This window comes from Strix aluco, chromosome 2 (assembly GCF_031877795.1).
Source record: "Strix aluco isolate bStrAlu1 chromosome 2, bStrAlu1.hap1, whole genome shotgun sequence".
Taxonomy (NCBI): domain Eukaryota; kingdom Metazoa; phylum Chordata; class Aves; order Strigiformes; family Strigidae; genus Strix; species Strix aluco.
In genome coordinates this window covers 93,753,189-93,772,493 of record NC_133932.1, presented here as the reverse complement: position 1 = coordinate 93,772,493, position 19,305 = coordinate 93,753,189, and the positions used below count along the sequence as shown (strand labels likewise).

The following is a 19,305-nucleotide window of genomic DNA, read 5'->3' as shown; positions in this document are numbered from 1 at the left end:
ACTAGTTCACATCATTCTGGAACAGACACACCACAGTAAGAAAAGGATGCACTTTTTAAATTCTGTTCCAAAAATGAAAGAAGCTTTTTTTGGTCCTTTGTGCTATATATGAATGAAAACAATAATTCTATATTTCTTCAATGTCTATACAACTATATAGAAAATATTTTTTATGTATAATATAGCATAATTACATGTCTATAACACAGATACATACTTTCATGATGATAATTCAATTCACATGTGAAAAATATATTCATCACATATTCCACCACATTGTTTTCTAAAACTAAATAATCATAAAATTTAGTGTTTTCTTTCAAAAATGTTGCTTCTAATTAATATCTATGAAAAACGATCCTATAGACTATCATAACTACTTAGCAAAATAGGGTGTGTATTAACCTTACATTTCTTAATATAGCACATCCACAATATCATGTTTAAGTGTATTTACTGCTGATAACAAATAACAATGAAACAAAACTGAATAAGAGCTTAACAATTTCATTATTTTCATACAAGGCAATATTAAAAAGGAAAATGGCCCTAACAATAAAGCATGTATTTTGAAAAAAATCACATTGAAGATTAAATTATCCAACTATTTATCCAATTAGGATTACCTTGCATGGAACAGGAAATAAAGTAAATGTGATCAAACAACATAAACAGCCTTTTTCACTGACATGATAGACTTAATCATTCAGATTTTTCCATGAACTTGGTACAACTTCATAGCAGGCCCAGAGCACAAATATCATGCTTGAAGCTTTTGCTTCTGCAGTTTTAGAAGCCTGTTCTCTCAGTATGTCTCATATAGGTAAAATCACTCTTTTCAGAAGTGATATGCCTATACAATCAGAACAAACTTGTGAGTATATTTATATCTAAATACTTTTCTGGGTGAATACCTAAACTTCTCACCTGCTATTTTTGAAGAGTAGAAATTTTTTTCTTTTCCATTTCACTGTGTCTCAGGCACTATTTTACCATTACTGTACCACTGTCTTGGAAAAGACCTGTTAACTGCTTCAAATCTTATTCCAGAAAATATTAATTGCACACATTGAGAGTGAGATTCATTCATTTAACTTTCTTTACATAACTACAACTCAGTAGTCACACAACTAAGCACTTGTAAGGTGCAATTTATCTGACCTACTTTTTCATCTACTTTAGAATGAGATGGATCACCCCTACAATTGTCTATTTCTGACTGTTGAGTCTAAGGTGACCAACTCAGATACAAATGTCTACATTTGTTCCAATGAATCCCACAGTGAGGATTTAATCTAGGTGAGGGACTCATCGTTATAACATAACTGTCCAACATGAAATGCTGAATCTTTGCTAATAATTCCCTTAATTTACTAGCTGGTGTTCAGATCATAACATCCAATTCATTGCCTTGTTTAGCAAATTTAACAATCACAATTAAAAGCTAGGGAAGCAGATCCGGAGAAATTATGTTCTCGGTTGATAGGCTAACATTACATTTTAGCTATGAAATTTGGGATTTTTTTTTCCCATGCCAACATGAAGACAGTAGAATTCCAAAACAAAGTTTAGTGACCTGATTATAACCAAATAATCTGTTTCTGGTATTCTGTGCATTCCCAAAGCACAGTTTTATGAAAGCAATCCTTTAGCTTGAGCACGTTTGTCAAGGTTATATGATTATGCCTTTGCTAGCACCTAGACAACACTTTTCATCCACAGATCTCAAAGTTTACAAAAGTAGATATATGTCACTGACAAGCATTTATCTTATGTCCCATGATGTCTAAGTTGCATGAACAGCCTTGTTGTTAAAAGAAGTGTTATGTATCATACAATAAACACTGAAATACTGTAAATAATCTTTCTGGTCTGAAGTTATTTTTAATCTTATTTTTATTTTTGCAAGTGAATGTTTTTAGAAAGGGAGCACATCATCCACCTAGGAATATACACATTCAGTTTATGCTAAGAGAAAAATACATATTAATAAAAGTACTAAAGTAAAAAAAAAAAAAAATCAGTGTTTAATCTGTTAAACAATAGAAAAATTCTTATGAACTAGTGATACTGTCATTGAACTGGAGAGAGTTTGAGAACAAGCTCGCTCTGGCTTTTTCACCCTATGATTTGGAATCTGCTCACAGTACTGCCAGCTTAACCAAAAAGGATTAACTCTCATATCCAACTGAGAACACAGATAATTCTCAGTAATTGGTAAAAAATGAAGATGAATGGGGCTGAGAGATAAGGAGCAATTAGCTCATCAGCAGTTACAGCTGTGCACTCAATCCGGATCCATCTCTTGAGTCTCGGCCCCTTTTAAAGAACCCAAGCAGAATAAGCACAGGACACCCCCTCCAAAAAATTGCTGTACCTGCCCATCATTCCTCTCTCTTCCATTTTATTTCCATGCTATACAAAGACACCTGTCATAGCATTCTGTGTAAATTACTACCTCTCCCAGGACCTGTATCTACACCCAATCTTCTTTTACAGTAAAAAAAAAAAAAAAAAAAAACAAAAAAAAAGGGAAAAAAGAAAGGAAAAAAAAAAACAAAACTCGGAAACCAAATGACTACTGTAGACACTCTTAAGTTCCCTGTCAATCGTTTCATTATAGCAGCATCATCTGTTTGAAAATATAAGCAATTCCCTCATCTAATTATAGGGAGGATTTGAGGTTCATTAACATTGCCAAGGCAGAGAATCAGATGTGCAACTGCAGAGCTGTGCTCAGTGGCCTGCATTCTCTGTTTCCTTTTATTTGCTTTTTCAAGGTCTCCAAGACTTTTTCCTGAAACCATAAAAGTAATTCTTTCCTTCAAAATAGACACGTGTGTTTAGAAAAAGGAAATGACTGCATTTTGTACTGTTCTATTATTGGGCAAGGTCAGTGGAGAAAAATAATTTCACCTAAATCATTTTATCTCTGATTCTGGATGAAAAAGAAAGAATAATAGTATGCAAGCAACCATTACTTTTGAACAACAGATCACAGGAAACCTTGCGTTTGTCTCATAATTTTAAATATTGCAAGGTAATGCAGATGAATAGGAAATCTAACTTGCCAAGAAAACCTCTTAATTTTCAACACATTTTGTGGTTGTTTATGGATTAACGTGCTAGCCAAGTGTAAAATGTTGCCTTGTATTTCCTAACTGTGTTTAGAAACTGAGAACACCAAAGTCTTCATGATTGCTTCACTTCCTTAAAGAAATAATAGCATTTTTTTCTGTATGAATGCAGTTTAAACAATGATATTTTCTTGGGACATCTGTTTTGAGATCACATTTTGAATAGATATGAACTCATTTCCTACTAAGCAAGTAATTTACTATTGTTGATAATTGTTTACAAGTTTTATGAGTCAGATTTTAGCAAGTGGCAAAGGTCTTTACAAATCCTTTGAGTATTCCCTGAAGTATATTCATAGCGTTTTCATTATATAAAATGTTCGGGAAGCAAAAGTATATGGACTGTTCTTCACTTCCTACCAAGTTACAGATAGCAAAGCCTAGCTCACAGAAATAGATTTAAACATATTTACTTTCAAAGGCTTCTATCATTGCTGCTGCAGGTTAATGAAGTATGATAGCAGGGCAGTAAGCACTTAAGCAGCAAAGAAATAATTGAGCTGCTCTACCTATCCATAACTGTGGAATATTAGACAGTAAATACATAACTGATCCTAATATCATCTTAAGATGTTAATATGACAAAGAGCAGAACCTCTTCCATGAAATTTAAAGTTTGACCTTGTCACTCTTTCTTTCAATTCTGCAACTGGATAAAAAAAAAACAACCAAACAAACAAAAAAACCCCCAACATCACACAGTATAATCTTTTTTTTGTTTGCTGCCATATGGAATTCATTTTTTAAACAAAAACCCAATAATTTATCTATCCTGCATGTTGCATGTAGAATTGCCACTAAAAAGAACCCAGGACATTTTTTCTTCTTATCTGCAATGTAGCTCATATCAGCCAAGCTGTCACAAGACAGTACTTGATATAAACAAGAGATTGCAAAGACATCTCAGTAATCAATATTAGGATGGCTACAGTATGGAAGCCCCCAACCACTGCATATCATTTGTCTCAGCATCTATTTCTATGACCAAATGAAGCATTAATTCAAATCATAAATCTATGGTGATTTAAATCTGGGAATGAGCACCTGCCTGCTTTAATGATTTATTTTGTACATTTCAGTAAGCAGGAGATTTGTCCATATGAACTGACAGGTCACCTTCAGATGCCAGTAGCAGACTGTTTATCACCATGCAGACTAGCATCTCATCTTAGCAAGTAAATATTAAACTAAAAGAATCCAATTGATTGTGGATGGGGGAGAAAGGCGTTGCAGCCATATATTTTACTCAGTGTGCTAATACCTCACTCTGATTCCTCTGTAATTTCTTTTTTTTTTTTCCTTTTTTTCCCCCTTCTAAAATGATAATTCTGGTGGGAGGATGCACGCTCAAGGTTACCATGCAAAACTGAGGGATATAAAATGATTACTTATTAGTATCATTGGCTTCTTTAACTCCCTTCAGTCACTAACCTTCTGGCCATTGCTTCAAAAGACCAGGTCAATATATTTGTGTAGTGCTCTGTATAATTATACAATGTTCATCTACAAAAATGACTACTATAATTCACATTAAGCATCTGATTAAAACCAAAAAGCAAGACAATTCAGAAGTAAACCTGACAGTTCAACTCAAGAGCTGATATTTTATTTTTCTTTCACATAGATATCAGAACAGCCTAAGAACACTGTACGATCAATCCATGTACACTGATACACCATAATGCCTGTTACATATGGGCTAAGATGTATTAGTTCAGCTTTTAGCTTGGTTGGTTAGTTTGTTTGTTCCTTTTCAGTTTGGTCAGGCACATAACATAATTTAAAATATAAACCAATATCAAGCTATTTCCTTTTGTTTTATTCCTTCTTCCTGTCAACACTCAGTAATGCAGTATTACAAATTCTTGCCTAAAAAGCCGTAACTTAAAACATTACTGGTATATGGACTTGATAATATTTATTTGAAAAGACATAAATAAACATCTGAAAAAAATTCAAGAGGAGAAAAAAGCACACACCTACTACAAAGCAACACCTTTGAAATACAAGTTCTTGTCAAGATAATACAATATGCTAATTTTCAAAAATACAACTAATAAAGAGAGACTTAACTCTTAATGAACCTAATAATACTCTGTCATTAGTAGCAGTAGGAATCACTTCTCTGATTCCACAGGCATAACCAACACTGGACACTAGATAGAAACAAATAAATGCAAACTATTTTTGAGAAAACCTCCATAGGAAGAGTATAGCTCAGACTGGATGCACAGACAAGCACACTGTATTTCCATAACCATTCTGCATGGAATGGAGACAACTGGAATGCTATTCACTCTACTCAGAAGAGCCATTTTTTTCTGAACAAAATGAACTCAGTTCTTCGTTCAGTTAAATTGAGAAATTAACTGAAGTTAACAAATAAGTTAAGGGGCTGAGAGGAAATTTTGACAATGATGATAAATAATTTTGCTTTGCTAACTTTGCCGTACTAAAATAGTTATTTTCTTAAACAGAGAAAATGATTAAGCTGTGTAAGAGCAGATTAGTTATCTAAATGCCTCAAACAATCCTTTCAAAATAGATTTTTTTCTTTTTTCTCCAGAGGAAATTCAGATTTTCCCTCCACCCACTCTCCTACAAATACTTCATGTGGTTTAGATGTTGATTACCTGTTAACTTTGCATTTCCACGGATGTACAAGTGGTTTGTCACTAGAACTGCCAAGCAGAATAACAGTTCCATAATCCAATACGTGAACATTCTGTTCCATATAATGCATTTATCTAAGTCTGAAATCCAAATCTGAACTAGCTTCTAGTTCTAGTGCAGACTCGTTACCCTCCCAGTTTGCATTTACACTTATCACTCTTTCTCATGACTTTACTTTTCCTGTATGCTAGAGCCACCTGATCCTTCCACTTCATTTGTACCCATATCTCCTCCTCCCAGATATCAAAGACACCTCCTCTCTACCCCTTCTTGTCTTCCCTCCAAGAGTACAATCTTTCCACTAATATTCTAGTGACTGCACTTGTTGGTATCTGAGTACTAACACGTTCATTTAAGACCATTTTCTTTGCCATCACAGAGGCATTTTTTTTAAGCCTTTCTCTAAAAGGAAAACAAAAAAGTCTAGTCATCTCCTTACGCAGTAATGCATACATATTGTTGTTATTTAAAACAGCATGTGCTTAGGTGAACTGGTTCTTTGAAGTGCAATTCATATTATTTCTAAATAATAGCCTACCAACGCCTACTGAACTGTACAGAAATGTTGTTCACAGACACATATTTATTTATGTTAAGACTAGTACATAACTCTCAAAGACTCATTTCAACTGTATTTAGGAGATGAAAAACTAAAAAATAAACAAAACTAAACTAAAAGAGCTAAAAAAACCCAAACAAAAAATCCCTATCTTAAGCCATTTTATTCCAATATACACCAATCTTGCCTGCAGTCTTCTGAACGTACTTCTTTGTCATTGAATTTCTGTTGCTGAGTTAATACTGTCTCAACATGATAAAAGGAGCCAATACAATGAAATGGCATAACAAAACATTTTACAGCAGACACACATAGATGATTAAAGATTTAATCAACAACAACAAAAAGTTATTCTAGCTTTGAAGTATGCTTTAGCAAAACAAATCGTCCAAACAAATGAATAAAGTATACTGAAACGATTCTTTTTTGAGAAAGAACAAGAGTTGCTGATGGCTGCTTAAGAAATGGAAAAACCTGTTAACTACATTTTAAGAATGTGTTTATTAAAATAAAATATGATAGGAACTGCAGAGCATGGCAATAATTTATTGTGTATGTATGTTTTCCTTTTGTCACAGGGCACATGAAAGTATGAAATATTTTGCTTTCAAGCTTGTGTTCTGAATTACCTAAAGTCGATACCCAGCACACTGAGCAGGAGACATTGTTAAATTTCACTTTGACACCATCATCTGTCACCCCACCTGTACTTTGAAAAATGAACTCTAAGCAATCAAACCACTTTCTTTCATGGAAAATATTAACTGGAGTCTGCAAAAGTAACCTGCAAAGGAAAGAATGTTTTTGTTATACTAACAACAACACTGAACGCTGGCCTAAAGGTCAGATACAAAATAAAATTAAAAGTAAGAAAAGGAAAACAAATATGCAAATTTTTACACCAAATCAAGGACTTCAGAAGGAAGTCCAGAAGGATCACCATTTTAAAAAAAATATCAGAGCATTATGGACATACAATAATGCTGTGTCTGAGACTTACCGACACTTGAATTCAGATCTCCATTTTCAGAGTCTGCTCCATGCTGGTTATTATTTGCATGATAGTTGGACATAGCTTCCAATTTAATTTTTTTCACTTTCATTGCTTCTGCTATGGCGGCATTGGTGGCAGCTGCTGCCGCTGCAGCTGCTGCTGTCAGGCCTGCAAAGAAGTATGAAGAAAATTTAATATGCATTATCCTATGATTCTTCATTATTGTACGGACTAAGACTGTTACTCTTCCTTTATGCTTGCTACGTAATGGAGAACACTGCAGAATATTATTCCTCTTAGATTTGAAAGCTATCAACTTTTCCAAATAAAATGTTCCTCATCGTATTTAGCTAGTTACTCCTATATATCCACCTAAATCTTAACTTGGTATCCAGTAACTGCAGTCATAATACAATCATAACTAACCGCAGGTATAAATACATGCTTTCAGAAATTTAACTTAGCTTCAAAATGGTGTCATAAATGTCTGGGTATGAATAGGTGAACATGTACATATCTGCACTTAGAAAAAAACCCAAACTTTTAGATCTCAAATGTTTAGACATTTGAGAATCTAAAAAAAAAAAACAGAAAAAACAGGTCTATAGTTTCTATTTATGAGTAACAGATGAAAGAACTCGGACATTTACTTTTCATTTCACACATAACAGCAAAGAGATGTGGTCATTTTAGGAAGTGTTTTTAGAAGAAAGGTTAGTAATTGGTAAAATTCTTATTTTGCTTTCCCCAAACTTCAAGGTATTAAGGTATTTATCAATGAGAAGAGGAATTATTAAACTCATTTAATCCCAATCCCAAAGCCGCCTTCAGGCAATCCAAGTGCTCTTCCTACCAAACCAAATTTCTGCCATCCAGCCATTCACAAGAATGTTCTACAAAAATGAGAAGATTTCTCTTTGTCAAAAGCAATTAGAGAAATAGTCCAGTAATGCCTTTAAAACACAAAATTAGATACAGCCTTTAATCAAAGGCATAAGCATATGTTTTTGCCCTCTTCCCTGAGGCAGGATAATTCTGCAGTCCCCAAACCGTGCTGCTACCCAGTCAGATCCCTTTACCCTCAGATCCCTTTGCCTCAGCCTGGGTGGCAGCAGGCAAAAGTCAGTGTCAAAACTTCACAAGAGCTGCCTACCCCACATGATTGATCCAGGGGGGCAAAAATGGAAATTAAATAGAATTAAAAGAAATTAAAGAGAAGGCATTAGACCAGGTAAATTTTATGCAATCATGCTATCTCAGCCCTCAGCCTGTGATGCCACAAGAGGAGAGCAGACCCTCAGTCATTTTGAATCAAGATTCTTGCCCTGACCATGGAGAAGGCTTGAAAAAACTCAGTGTAATTAGTTTAAAGGTGCCTGCTTGTCTGGTTTTCAGCTACTCTGAGAGGTGTGAAGTGTCTTATGGATCTCAAGAGGAATTAACTCCACAATTTACTATTCTAGTGGGCCAAGGCTGCTGCCAGCATAGAAAGAGTGCAATTTAGCAGGAAAGACCAAATAAGCAAATAATCCCAGGCTGCTCAGGATAATATTGCTACCAACATTGCTTCCAAGGGCCTCTTGTTGTCTCCTTTGCCTCCTTAAATAGAAAATGAGTTCACTCATGCCATGTTTTCGGCTAGCGATGGGGAGGGACAGAAGGCAAAATCCAACGGGGAGAAGGCAGAAGGTGAATGGACAACAGGAAAGCAATGAGGTGGCCATAAGAGGTGACTTTGAATATATTATAGCTTGACTCAAAATTGCTTTCCCTTATTTCTTTGCATGACCACATAAAGATTAGCAAACGGTTCCAGCCTTCCAACCCTCCTCACAGGCTGACTTCTACCACCTCCAAGTGCAATGAGAATTACCAAGTATGTGATAATTATATTCTGCATAGGCAGATCAATATTATTTAGAAAACTGCTATTTCAGGTAGAAAAGATGTACCAAATACCAAAAATTAAATCAGCAGGTGGATAAATACAAGGGTTTAATTGTATTTTAGCTTCCACTGCTATTACAAATTGTGCATGTTCTGATCTGAAGAAGGTATTGACAATAACATGGATTGCTTCCAATGATATTTTTACCTTAGAGGAAGGATATGAAGTTATACATTATACAAATTTGGTTACAGTCCCTAAATTAGGCCACAGAAAAAGGAATGGTGCACCTCTGAACTTTGGTTTGCATCCTGTGTTCATTAAACAATACAACAACCTACACTTCCTTTTTTATATACATTACTGACAAGCTAAAACTAGCATCTTTAAAGAACAATCCTTTGGAGGAATATTCAAATACAATATAACCAATGAATACAACTGCAGGCCTCAAACTTTTGGCTGTGACTGCACTTCCAGATCAGCAGTTTCTAAGTGCTTACAAGCATTAGAATAAATACCTTATTAAACAGACACTGGACATAGGACTTGTGAGCCTACTGCAGAAACACTAAAATAGAAATTCTCTTTTGCTACATAATTTGCAAAACAGTATGCTTTGGTGCTTCTCTCCAAAGTAGGCCATAATGCTTCTCTGTAGACGAAGCCATAACCTCTGGATAGGGACTGGGAAACTAAAATAGAGATTGCTTAGTTCTGTAGTACGAGTTTTGCAAGATAATGCTTGTGATAATAAATGATAATTTAAAAAAGCAGAAATTAAACTACTAATTTCATACCTTCTCTCATACAACTGCATAAGTGATTGAAATTATTACTTTGCTATACAGCAATTAATTTAAACTATATGAATCTGAAATGAGTGTCTCATATAACCGGTGTAAGTGGGGGGGGAAATGTGAGTAAGGAATAATCCTCAGAATTATAGCTTAATGCCATTCCTCACAGCAATTCCAGCTTACAGCGCAGTTTCTGCTTTACTTTCTCCTATCACTTGACTGTCACAATATAGCAAAGCAAGTGGCAAGGAAAGTCCCGAGCCAGTTACTAGACCCCCTCATTATAATCACTAGTGCACTGTGGTATACTATGGTATGGTACAAGACAAAACATCCTCTCTAGCACAGGGCCCAACTTATCTCACTAGCTGCTATGTATCTATATGCATAGTTAAAAATACTAATAAAGTTCAGGTATGGGTATATACTTGGGTAAATATTTGGGATTTTTTTTTAAATTTGTTGTTCAAAAAAGCCTTTGATCTAAACATTATTTAATATCACTTTACTCTTACAACAAGTAGCCAGGGAATTTCTGAGGTGCACACTTTTCTACACTACAGAAATTTTATCTTCAAATATGAGATAACTGGAAGTCATCTATAAAGGCAACTGAAATGAATGAAAGAAGGATCACACCAAACAGCCACTTAGATATCTTTTATTCTTAACAAATATTTATTTGAACAGCTAAAAAGTATCCAGGCCAAAATATTCAATGGATTAAAGTCAATGGTAGTTGTCATTAATATTCTGAAATTGATAAGTTGTTTATGTCTGGCATTCTTCCTGCTGATTATGCAGTGAGACAGGCAGCTTTATAAATATCTCATCACTCCATCGTCACACAAATTTCATCGACAGTGCTCATGCACAGCTATTAGCAATATGAATCTAACCATTACAAGAGGAAAGAAAATCGAACATGTGGCATTAATACGCAGTCCTGGTTCCTAACCATCTGATAGGCAGATGGTGTAAAGCGGATTCTCCAGCTGAAATGAAGGGGCACATCATTTAAAACCTTGTTTGCATTCTAACTGATATCAGTGCCATATTGATATACATGATACATCATGGCAGTATTTGAACAATCTAGTTTGTTTCAGTCATAAATGTTTACAGCCTTGTTTTTTATCTTTAGAAGCATGTTCTGAAGAGCATATTTTTAATTTATGAAACCTATTGTTTACTTCTGTTGAACCAGAAGATTAGCGAAGAGCAGGAATATTAAATTACCACAACCACAGCAGTATAACTAAGATGGATGAATAAAGTATGTTTTTTCAATAAAAGATGTTAGAAAAGGAATTAAAAAATTAGCCTAGACATTTTATGCATTAACTACATTTATTCATTTAAACCTTACAGCTTTTTTCCTGTGTGACATACTTAGAACTTTAATGCTTTATAAAGCTATTCATTTAAATCTCTTACTGCGTGCAATTAATCTTGTCCAACAATTTAATTCAAAAAGCAAAACATCAGAAAGTAAAGTTCAATTCAACCATCACGCTTCTGAAGTAATCTCCGTATTGCTGACAGTTCCTATAGACTCATCAGCAAAAGTCTGTTCAAGGTGTCGTGTAGGAGCCGTATGAATTTGAATTACAGCTCAATTGAAAGCTCTCCAGGCCTTAGTAGGAACTCAGGAACAAGAAGCAGAACACCAAAAGAAAGCGTGAATGATCCTTTCCTACAAAGACCTTCTCTCTTCTGTCACTGGATTACTTTGGCCTGTTGGGTGTGTTTGTAGCTGTTAATTATGTTAATAAAGTTGCAGCCTGCTGCCTCTGCCAAATATAATCATAAGCTTTCTCCTGCCAAGTTCTAGTCTAATTTACACCCATGCAACTCTACTGAAGTCAGAATATCGTGGGTGAGAATGAGACCAGAAGTATGCCCAGTATGTGTGGTCTCTAATGCTGAAAAATGAGTGAATGAAACCGAAAACAATGACAAAAAACATAGCATCTTCGAAAAACAATTCTGTTTTAAAAGCAAACCACCCAAGAGAGTTGTCATATATCATGACAGATTTTCAAAATGTGTACGAATTACCGGTGGGCACTAAATCACATCCAGGGTTCTGCCTTCCAACAAATACTGTTCCCTACCTTAAGAGAGAGCTCTTAAAGCTTTCAGTTTTGATGGCACAAGCAGCTTACAACACACCCTATTTGTGAAGGAAAAAAGGACCTATGAGTGTAACTTTTTCAGCCACAAATATGTCTCAAAATACACACTTTTTGAATTGCATGCCTAAACTTGGTCCTGGGACAACTTACAACATTATTTAAGCAATTGATCTTAATTCACTTTTAACTTCCTTCACATAACTATGCCTAATAGTAATTATAATTCCTAATAGTTATTTCAATAAATAATTAATAACTTCCTTAATATAACTATTACCTTCCTTTACATATACCATATATATACATATTTATGAGTACAGAAAAAATCCAATAATATATATATGTATTTTCACAACTTCTTTCTTTAGGACTTTGAGAACATTTTAAAGATACATTACCTTTGCCATCACAGAACAGACAGAAAACCAAAATATGACTGTCAGCAGTACCTTTAATTTCATTTATTTGTTGGAAAGTTCATTCTGCAGAAATGCTTTATTCACTGCATGGGAGGAGGTCCAAATCTCATCTAAATTCTGAAAGAACTCCTTTCATTATTTCAAATTAATGCTTAATCATTTTTTCTTATAGTTTATTTCAGTGGTACTGACTTGAAAATAATTCATGTCTTAATTTCAGATTTCATATTGAGGTTCTTACTTGGGCAAAATTCTTACTAAAATCTGAAAAACTCTGCCTGAGAAAGAAAGGCAGAGTTACCTCCTAGGACTTGACCCCGATCACTGTAGATTATTGCACTGGTTTCATGGGTTTCAGCAGTTCAGGTACAAGTTTTTGGTAGCTTATTACGCTGCTGCCCAGTTATTTCAAATGAAATAGGATCCTAACCTTAGTCTCTGATCTAATGGGTGTTTTATATAGTGTGATACATAAAACAAGAAGGGGAAAGCAATCTACAAGAGGACAGAGGTCTGATTACATAGACTGGATTGAAGAAAGGGGAACTTCAGACTACACCATAATGTTCAGCTAAAATATACTGAGTCTTATTAGTAGCTTCCTTTATGTATAATGTAGGCCTAGACTCTCACAGTTATTCAGAAGCCTTATTTCTGTCATTCTGCCCGGATTGATCCAATACAGCAATATTGGTATATCCTAAAAATTTCATTACTGGTTATTTTGGGATAATCAAGAAATTCTTGTCTGGCCCTTCTAGCTGTACTTTCCTGCTCAGCTTGCATGGTGCAGCACACACTGCTCATCCAGATCATTTTTCAACATCTTTAGAAGGGCTATTATTAAAGGACTCATGTAAAAAAAAAAAAAAAAAAAAGTGCAACAACTGATTGCACTTTAAATATTGTTAAAGAAGGAATAGTTAGAAAAACTCAGCCACGTGATCTGGTTTAGACTGGTGCAACTGAAATGAAATTGCCAGTCTTGGACTGGGAGAAAACCAGTGTACGTGAGGCTCAAACCATCTGTTGTTCATCAGACTAATCAGACTTGTAACTACTCTTAAATTGCAATATGAATTTTGAGGTCTGGGTATTGCATTAAAAATAAACAAGCAAAAGAGCTAAATTTCCACAGCAGTCTTCAAATCTAAAAATCTTTTTACTTACAATGTGTCCCCACAGTTAATAACCCAGTTACAGAAATAAAACATTGACCTAGAAAGAAGTAGCGTCCTCTTGATTTGTTTTGTTAAAAGTAAATAAAATTTAATATTAAGACTATTTTTTGAATGAGAACTACTGGCAGGTTCAATGATGCTGAAAAAAAATGTGTAACAGTAATTATTTTATCGTTAGTATTTGCCATTTATGGAACTGATGGACTTATATTCCATGAAGTTATTCTTTATTGTGGATTTATTCCTTAGTACTGAAGAGTAAAAAGTGAAATCATAAAGTACATTTCAAATACCACAACAAATTACTGTTATAGCTTAATGAGGTTTTGTAATCTGTGAATTTATTATTGGCTTGGTGAAATTGTGACAGAATTAAACAATGTATACTGCATAACTGCCTGGCTATATTGTACTTTTCAGCAACAGTTTAAAATCCTACTGGAATGCATACAGCATCACTACAATACAAGAGAGAACATTCTTTCTTAAACAACAGTCATCTTTTCAAAAGCAATAGATTCTCAGCTCTCATTCAGTCTGTTGCATTATTCATTTCATGTGCAACCTCATGCTGGACCATAAATTGTTACTTTATCTAATCAAAGGCGACTTAACTTCACAGAAGGTCAAAGGTTTAATTTTGTGAAGTATTATCTTACGCTATGAGTTTAACGGAAAAATAGAAGAAGAAAAACAGCCAAGAAACTGGTAATAAATGAACCTTTATTGCCTCAGGCATTGGCCTAGTTAATAAACTTTCATTGAAGGTTTCTTTCAACTGTTATGGACAATGAGGTAAAAAAAATCTTAAATTACAGCCATGTGTGACTTTTAAAGCAGGCATTCTTTTTTATCTCAACCTCCCCAGCTTAGGAAAAAGACAAAGAGATTGTCTTCAATTTCTTAACCAAAAATGTATGCTTCTAAACAGATGAAAAAGTGCAGATCAACCTTTTTAAAAGCAGAGGTCAGCTTTGAACAATTTAAAAAAACCCTTTTCCTTAAGTGTTGAATCTTGATCCACACTCTCTTTAACCAAATAGTTTGCAATTCAAAAAAAAAAAAAAAAAGTATGTGGGAAGGGAAAATATATATACTAACAATATATTATGCTAACAATGATGCTTAGTTCCTAACAGACTTTCTGGTTTACATTTGCATTGCTAGAGTGCAATAATGGCTCTTGTTTAATAGAATGACTTATTATGGGAACAACTTCCCTGCACTTTTTGCAAACAGAAGTTCCTTTCTTCTTTTTGTGTGTATTATCTAATGTTCTCACAACACTATTCTCGCTGTTGCGAGAAATTAAAAGGTTTAACATAATGACAGTTACTGGTAGTTATTGGTGTTCCATGAGTTTTCTTGATTTAACATTTGACTAACTACAATGTCTTTTACTGACATATTCTTTGAGTCCAGTTTAGAGAAGTGTATTTCAGTTTAAGTTATACAGTCAAAACCAGTAAGAAATGATAAGAAAAAATAAGTTTAAGTTATACAGGCAAAAACAATAAGAAACAATAAGAAAATCAGTAGTATCAGTCTAATTTATAACTAGATGGACACAATTAATTAATTGTAACAGTGCTACAATTCAAAAATACTGAAAGGACGTGTTCATGCCTGTAACAGCAGTAATGTAGCTAAATACTCATAATCTTTCAACCAGCAGGAGCTTTTGTAGTTTTTTTATAAACCTAATCCACAGCTTGACACAGATCCTGGGGTAATGGCACACAGTTCTTTGATTAAACTAATATCTAAACACTGTTGAGGCAGCCTGATGGCCCTGTGGAAGTACGTCTCCCTACAACTTCTGAGATCAGCCTTGCAAACAGAATTGCCAAATTCTTTCCAGTAGACCCACTGTAGTCCAAATGCCTAATCATGTGTGTGAAATTTAACTTATTCATGTGCATAAGTGTCTGTGGCATCAGAACAAGTTCAGAATAAAATGAGATTTTAGCTGTGGATGGCAGCAGTGCAGTTTTAGCTTTTATAGCCTTCTGGTAGCATGGATGTGCCCACAGAGGGACCTGTTCTCTGCCCTGCATCCACACACTGAAGAAACAGCCCACTGATATTTACTCAATGTGGTATCAAAGCCTTTGTGGCCTTTATGGCTGTGGTCCCAAAGCAACATTTTTGCCCAAAGAAAGCAAGATTAGATTCTCACTTTCAGTGCACAAGAATAGTCAGCTACAGACTTACTTCAGGCTCCTGCCTTTCACAAGAAATGAAAACAGCATTATTACTACTCATGAAAAGAGAAGAAAAGGAATGCAGGGCTTTAGCTGCAAAGAACTGCCTTCCCTAACTAAGATGAATTATTATCATAGCTGCTCATTAGTGCATCTTCAGTAGACATAGTAAACTACTATTTCAAGATATTTTAAAGAAAGTTTTCATAGGATTATTCACTAACAGCATAGGAATTTGCTACATGTATAAATAAAATTAAAATATCTTTAAAGAACAATTTTGACTCTGTTTTGTTATATTTAGCTTTAAAGTAGATATTGCTTCCCACCCGCAAAAAAGAAAACAGAAACATTTATATTACAATATATACTGACAAATTCTATAATATTCTTCCGATTGCCTCTCTGTGTTTGCAGTGTCCAAAGCAGGTTGCACCAATCATTATAATGACAGAAGTCAATTTAATGCTGGAAAAAATCCCAGATATTCACTGGTTATTTCAAGGAAAATATATATATTTTTTTTAACACAGACAGTTGGGTAAGAGAATTTTCATGTTTCAAAATGTAAAGAATTCAAGTGTAAGGGTCAGGAGAGTCCTCTCCTCCTCCATCCCTCCATTCACTTGAAGTTTTGTAACTTCAAGAGCTGCACTGTGGCTTTGGGGCTTTTTTTTGCTCTTTTTTTTTTTTCCTTTTCTTTTTTAAGTTTCGTCAGATCCATTATGCATTACACTGCGCCAGAGGCAAGGCATGGGGCTAAATGTACTATTACAGCACAGTGATAGCAGAGTATTGTACTGTGATGCAGAACTGTGATACTGTACAAAGTAGCTGTGATAATGACTTACGGGGAACACTGTGTAGTCCTGCTTTCAGATGAAAAGGCAGTCAATTCTTACAGACAGCCCCCTGTCACCTATATGCTCTACTTGTTGCACCAGGTAACAGGACACTAAATCCCATGTGCAGCACCCTGAGTGCCGACCAAGGCACTAGACAAATCACACTGTGGTGAACTCTTACATTTGAAGGCACCCATATCTCTTTCCAATACAAACTATGGCACGACAGTGGGATGAAGTGCTTTTGTGTCATGTCCCAGCACTCAATCAAAGCTGATATCACCAAATTATCACCTGAAATTAAGGGAGTTCTCTCAAGCCCACTGTGTTATCTCAAAGAACCATCTCTGAATACTTTTGTTTTGTACCTCAGAATTGCCTGGTATTCAAAAAGTGAACATCTGAAGACTGTTAATAATGTTAAAGGGGAAAACATGGTATTTATAATGCCTACATAATTATTGTATTTGGTTATAATACAAAAACAAACATGCAGTAACTTTTCTACAGTTTCTACCGTATCGATGTAATTGCAGTCTATATTATAAAAACCTGCAGCCATTTGTAAACTCAGATTTACATACATGATCATACATGCTTACAAAAGGCATAACCTTTGAAGCTGACAACTGATTGATACCACTGCCTACCTCATTACGGACAAATACTCAAAGCTCACCAAATATGCAAGCATAACGGGATCCCAACATTGTTTTTGTCAGAAACCCAAGAAATCCTCATGATATCATGTGTACATGAAACATTAGATGTACATTGCTAACAATACCTCATAAAAGATAAAATTTTATGTTACCTCTCAAGTTGTTGGCATCATCAATAGACAAAATATGATGACAACATTTATTTCACAGATTTCCCATTCTGTAGGGGGAACTAGATTATAATTTGCAGCAGATAATTTAATTAATCTTTTCTTCAGCCACTAATGAACAAGCTATCAACAGATTAGGATTTTCACAAATCTATTTGTTACTGCAAATCACTTTCCTCCACTTTGTCAACATTTGCACAAGAGTGAAATGAGATGTGAATTTTATAATTTCTTTTTCCTCTGGGTTATGACCTTCTAATTTCTAAATTCCAAGTTTTAGACTTATCTGACATTCAGATTGGCAAAATGGACTGCACGTTTAGCACAAAGTGAGTAATAGAAGTAACTGACAAAAATTTAATTAGTATCCAGATAATAACTCACTTTTTTTATCCTAATCATGAGTAATCTAACTTCTGCAAGATGCAATCTCAATACTTAGCAATGGGAGTATCACCACTCCAATGGAGAAAATGTTCTTAATTTTTCAAATAAACATATGCATAGCCTGTACAGTGTATGTGTATTTCTGTGGTATTTTCTAGACATTATTAGTCTTTAACACTATCACTTCTAGACTAAAATTTTCACAATGAATCATTTGAAAAAACGGAATAGGAGCATTGTTATTACTTTATCTTAGAAATAAGAACATCATTCTAGTGGTTTGATACTAATGTTGACTTAAAGTCACTTAGATAGCTAATAAGATTGCAAGTATAAAGTGTTGATTATAATCAACATTTGTCACTATACAGCCCAGAGAGCTTGGTGGCCATTTCTGAAAGCAAAGTGAGGAACATATTAGCTCTGAAACATGCCAAGTGGACTGCTAACATGCAGAAATCTAAACTTTTTTTAGCATGGATAAAATTCAGAGGAAAGAAGGGGAAATGACTGGGTTTGTTGCAATTCCTTACATTGAATTGTTGAGTTTCTTTAAAATTGAATTCTTAATCACTAGTTAAGACATGTTAAAACACATGCTCAGTTTTGGAAACACAGGAATTACTTTTTAAAAGGATGCAGACCTGTTGCTGGATTTAACTTTGTGATGCACTTACAGCCCATAAAATTAAGGAAATTTTTTCTGCCAGTGGTTCACGACGTTTATGAGACATTTCTAGTATTCTCTTTGTTTTTTCTTTAATTGGATGTATTAGTCACATGCTGTATTTCTTTGCCAAGCTTTAAAAAGAGTATTTCCTCCATCTATCAAAACAGATTTTCAATGGCAATAACAGGTCACAAGAGGACTGTGTTTTATCTAAACTGCATGCCAACCAATGGGTGGTATACAGCGGAGGTTTCACATAATAAAGGCAAGATGAATCAACATGATTCTGTCCTTCCAGCAACAATATTTAATAAAGATGCCATATCATCTACAGAGACATTCATATATGCACAATGTAGTATCGTGATCAAATCTGAAGAGTGTACATGCATTTGTATTTACATTTTTCTCTCTTTGCTGCTGACATCCTGCCCTTCTCAACTACAGAAAACACATTTCAAAAATGGCACTAAAGCATTGTCTCATCTGACCATGTTTTTGAAGAAAAATACTTACAAGTAGTTTTTTTCCATTTTCCCTTTTTTTGTAAGAGAGCTTACATTGCAGGAAAACTTCAG

At 34.6% G+C, this 19,305-nt stretch overlaps 1 protein-coding gene across 9 annotated transcripts in view; it reads right to left on the bottom strand.

Annotated features, from left to right (window-relative positions):
• DACH1 (dachshund family transcription factor 1) overlaps window positions 1–19,305 on the bottom strand; it is a 364,290-nt gene that overhangs the window by 168,028 nt on the left and 176,957 nt on the right. For all 9 annotated transcript variants that reach the window (XM_074815548.1, XM_074815545.1, XM_074815547.1 and 6 more), the window contains exon 3: window positions 7,370–7,531. In XM_074815548.1, coding sequence (XP_074671649.1) covers window positions 7,370–7,531 — 162 coding nt within the window. The remainder of the gene's footprint in view (window positions 1–7,369; window positions 7,532–19,305) is intronic.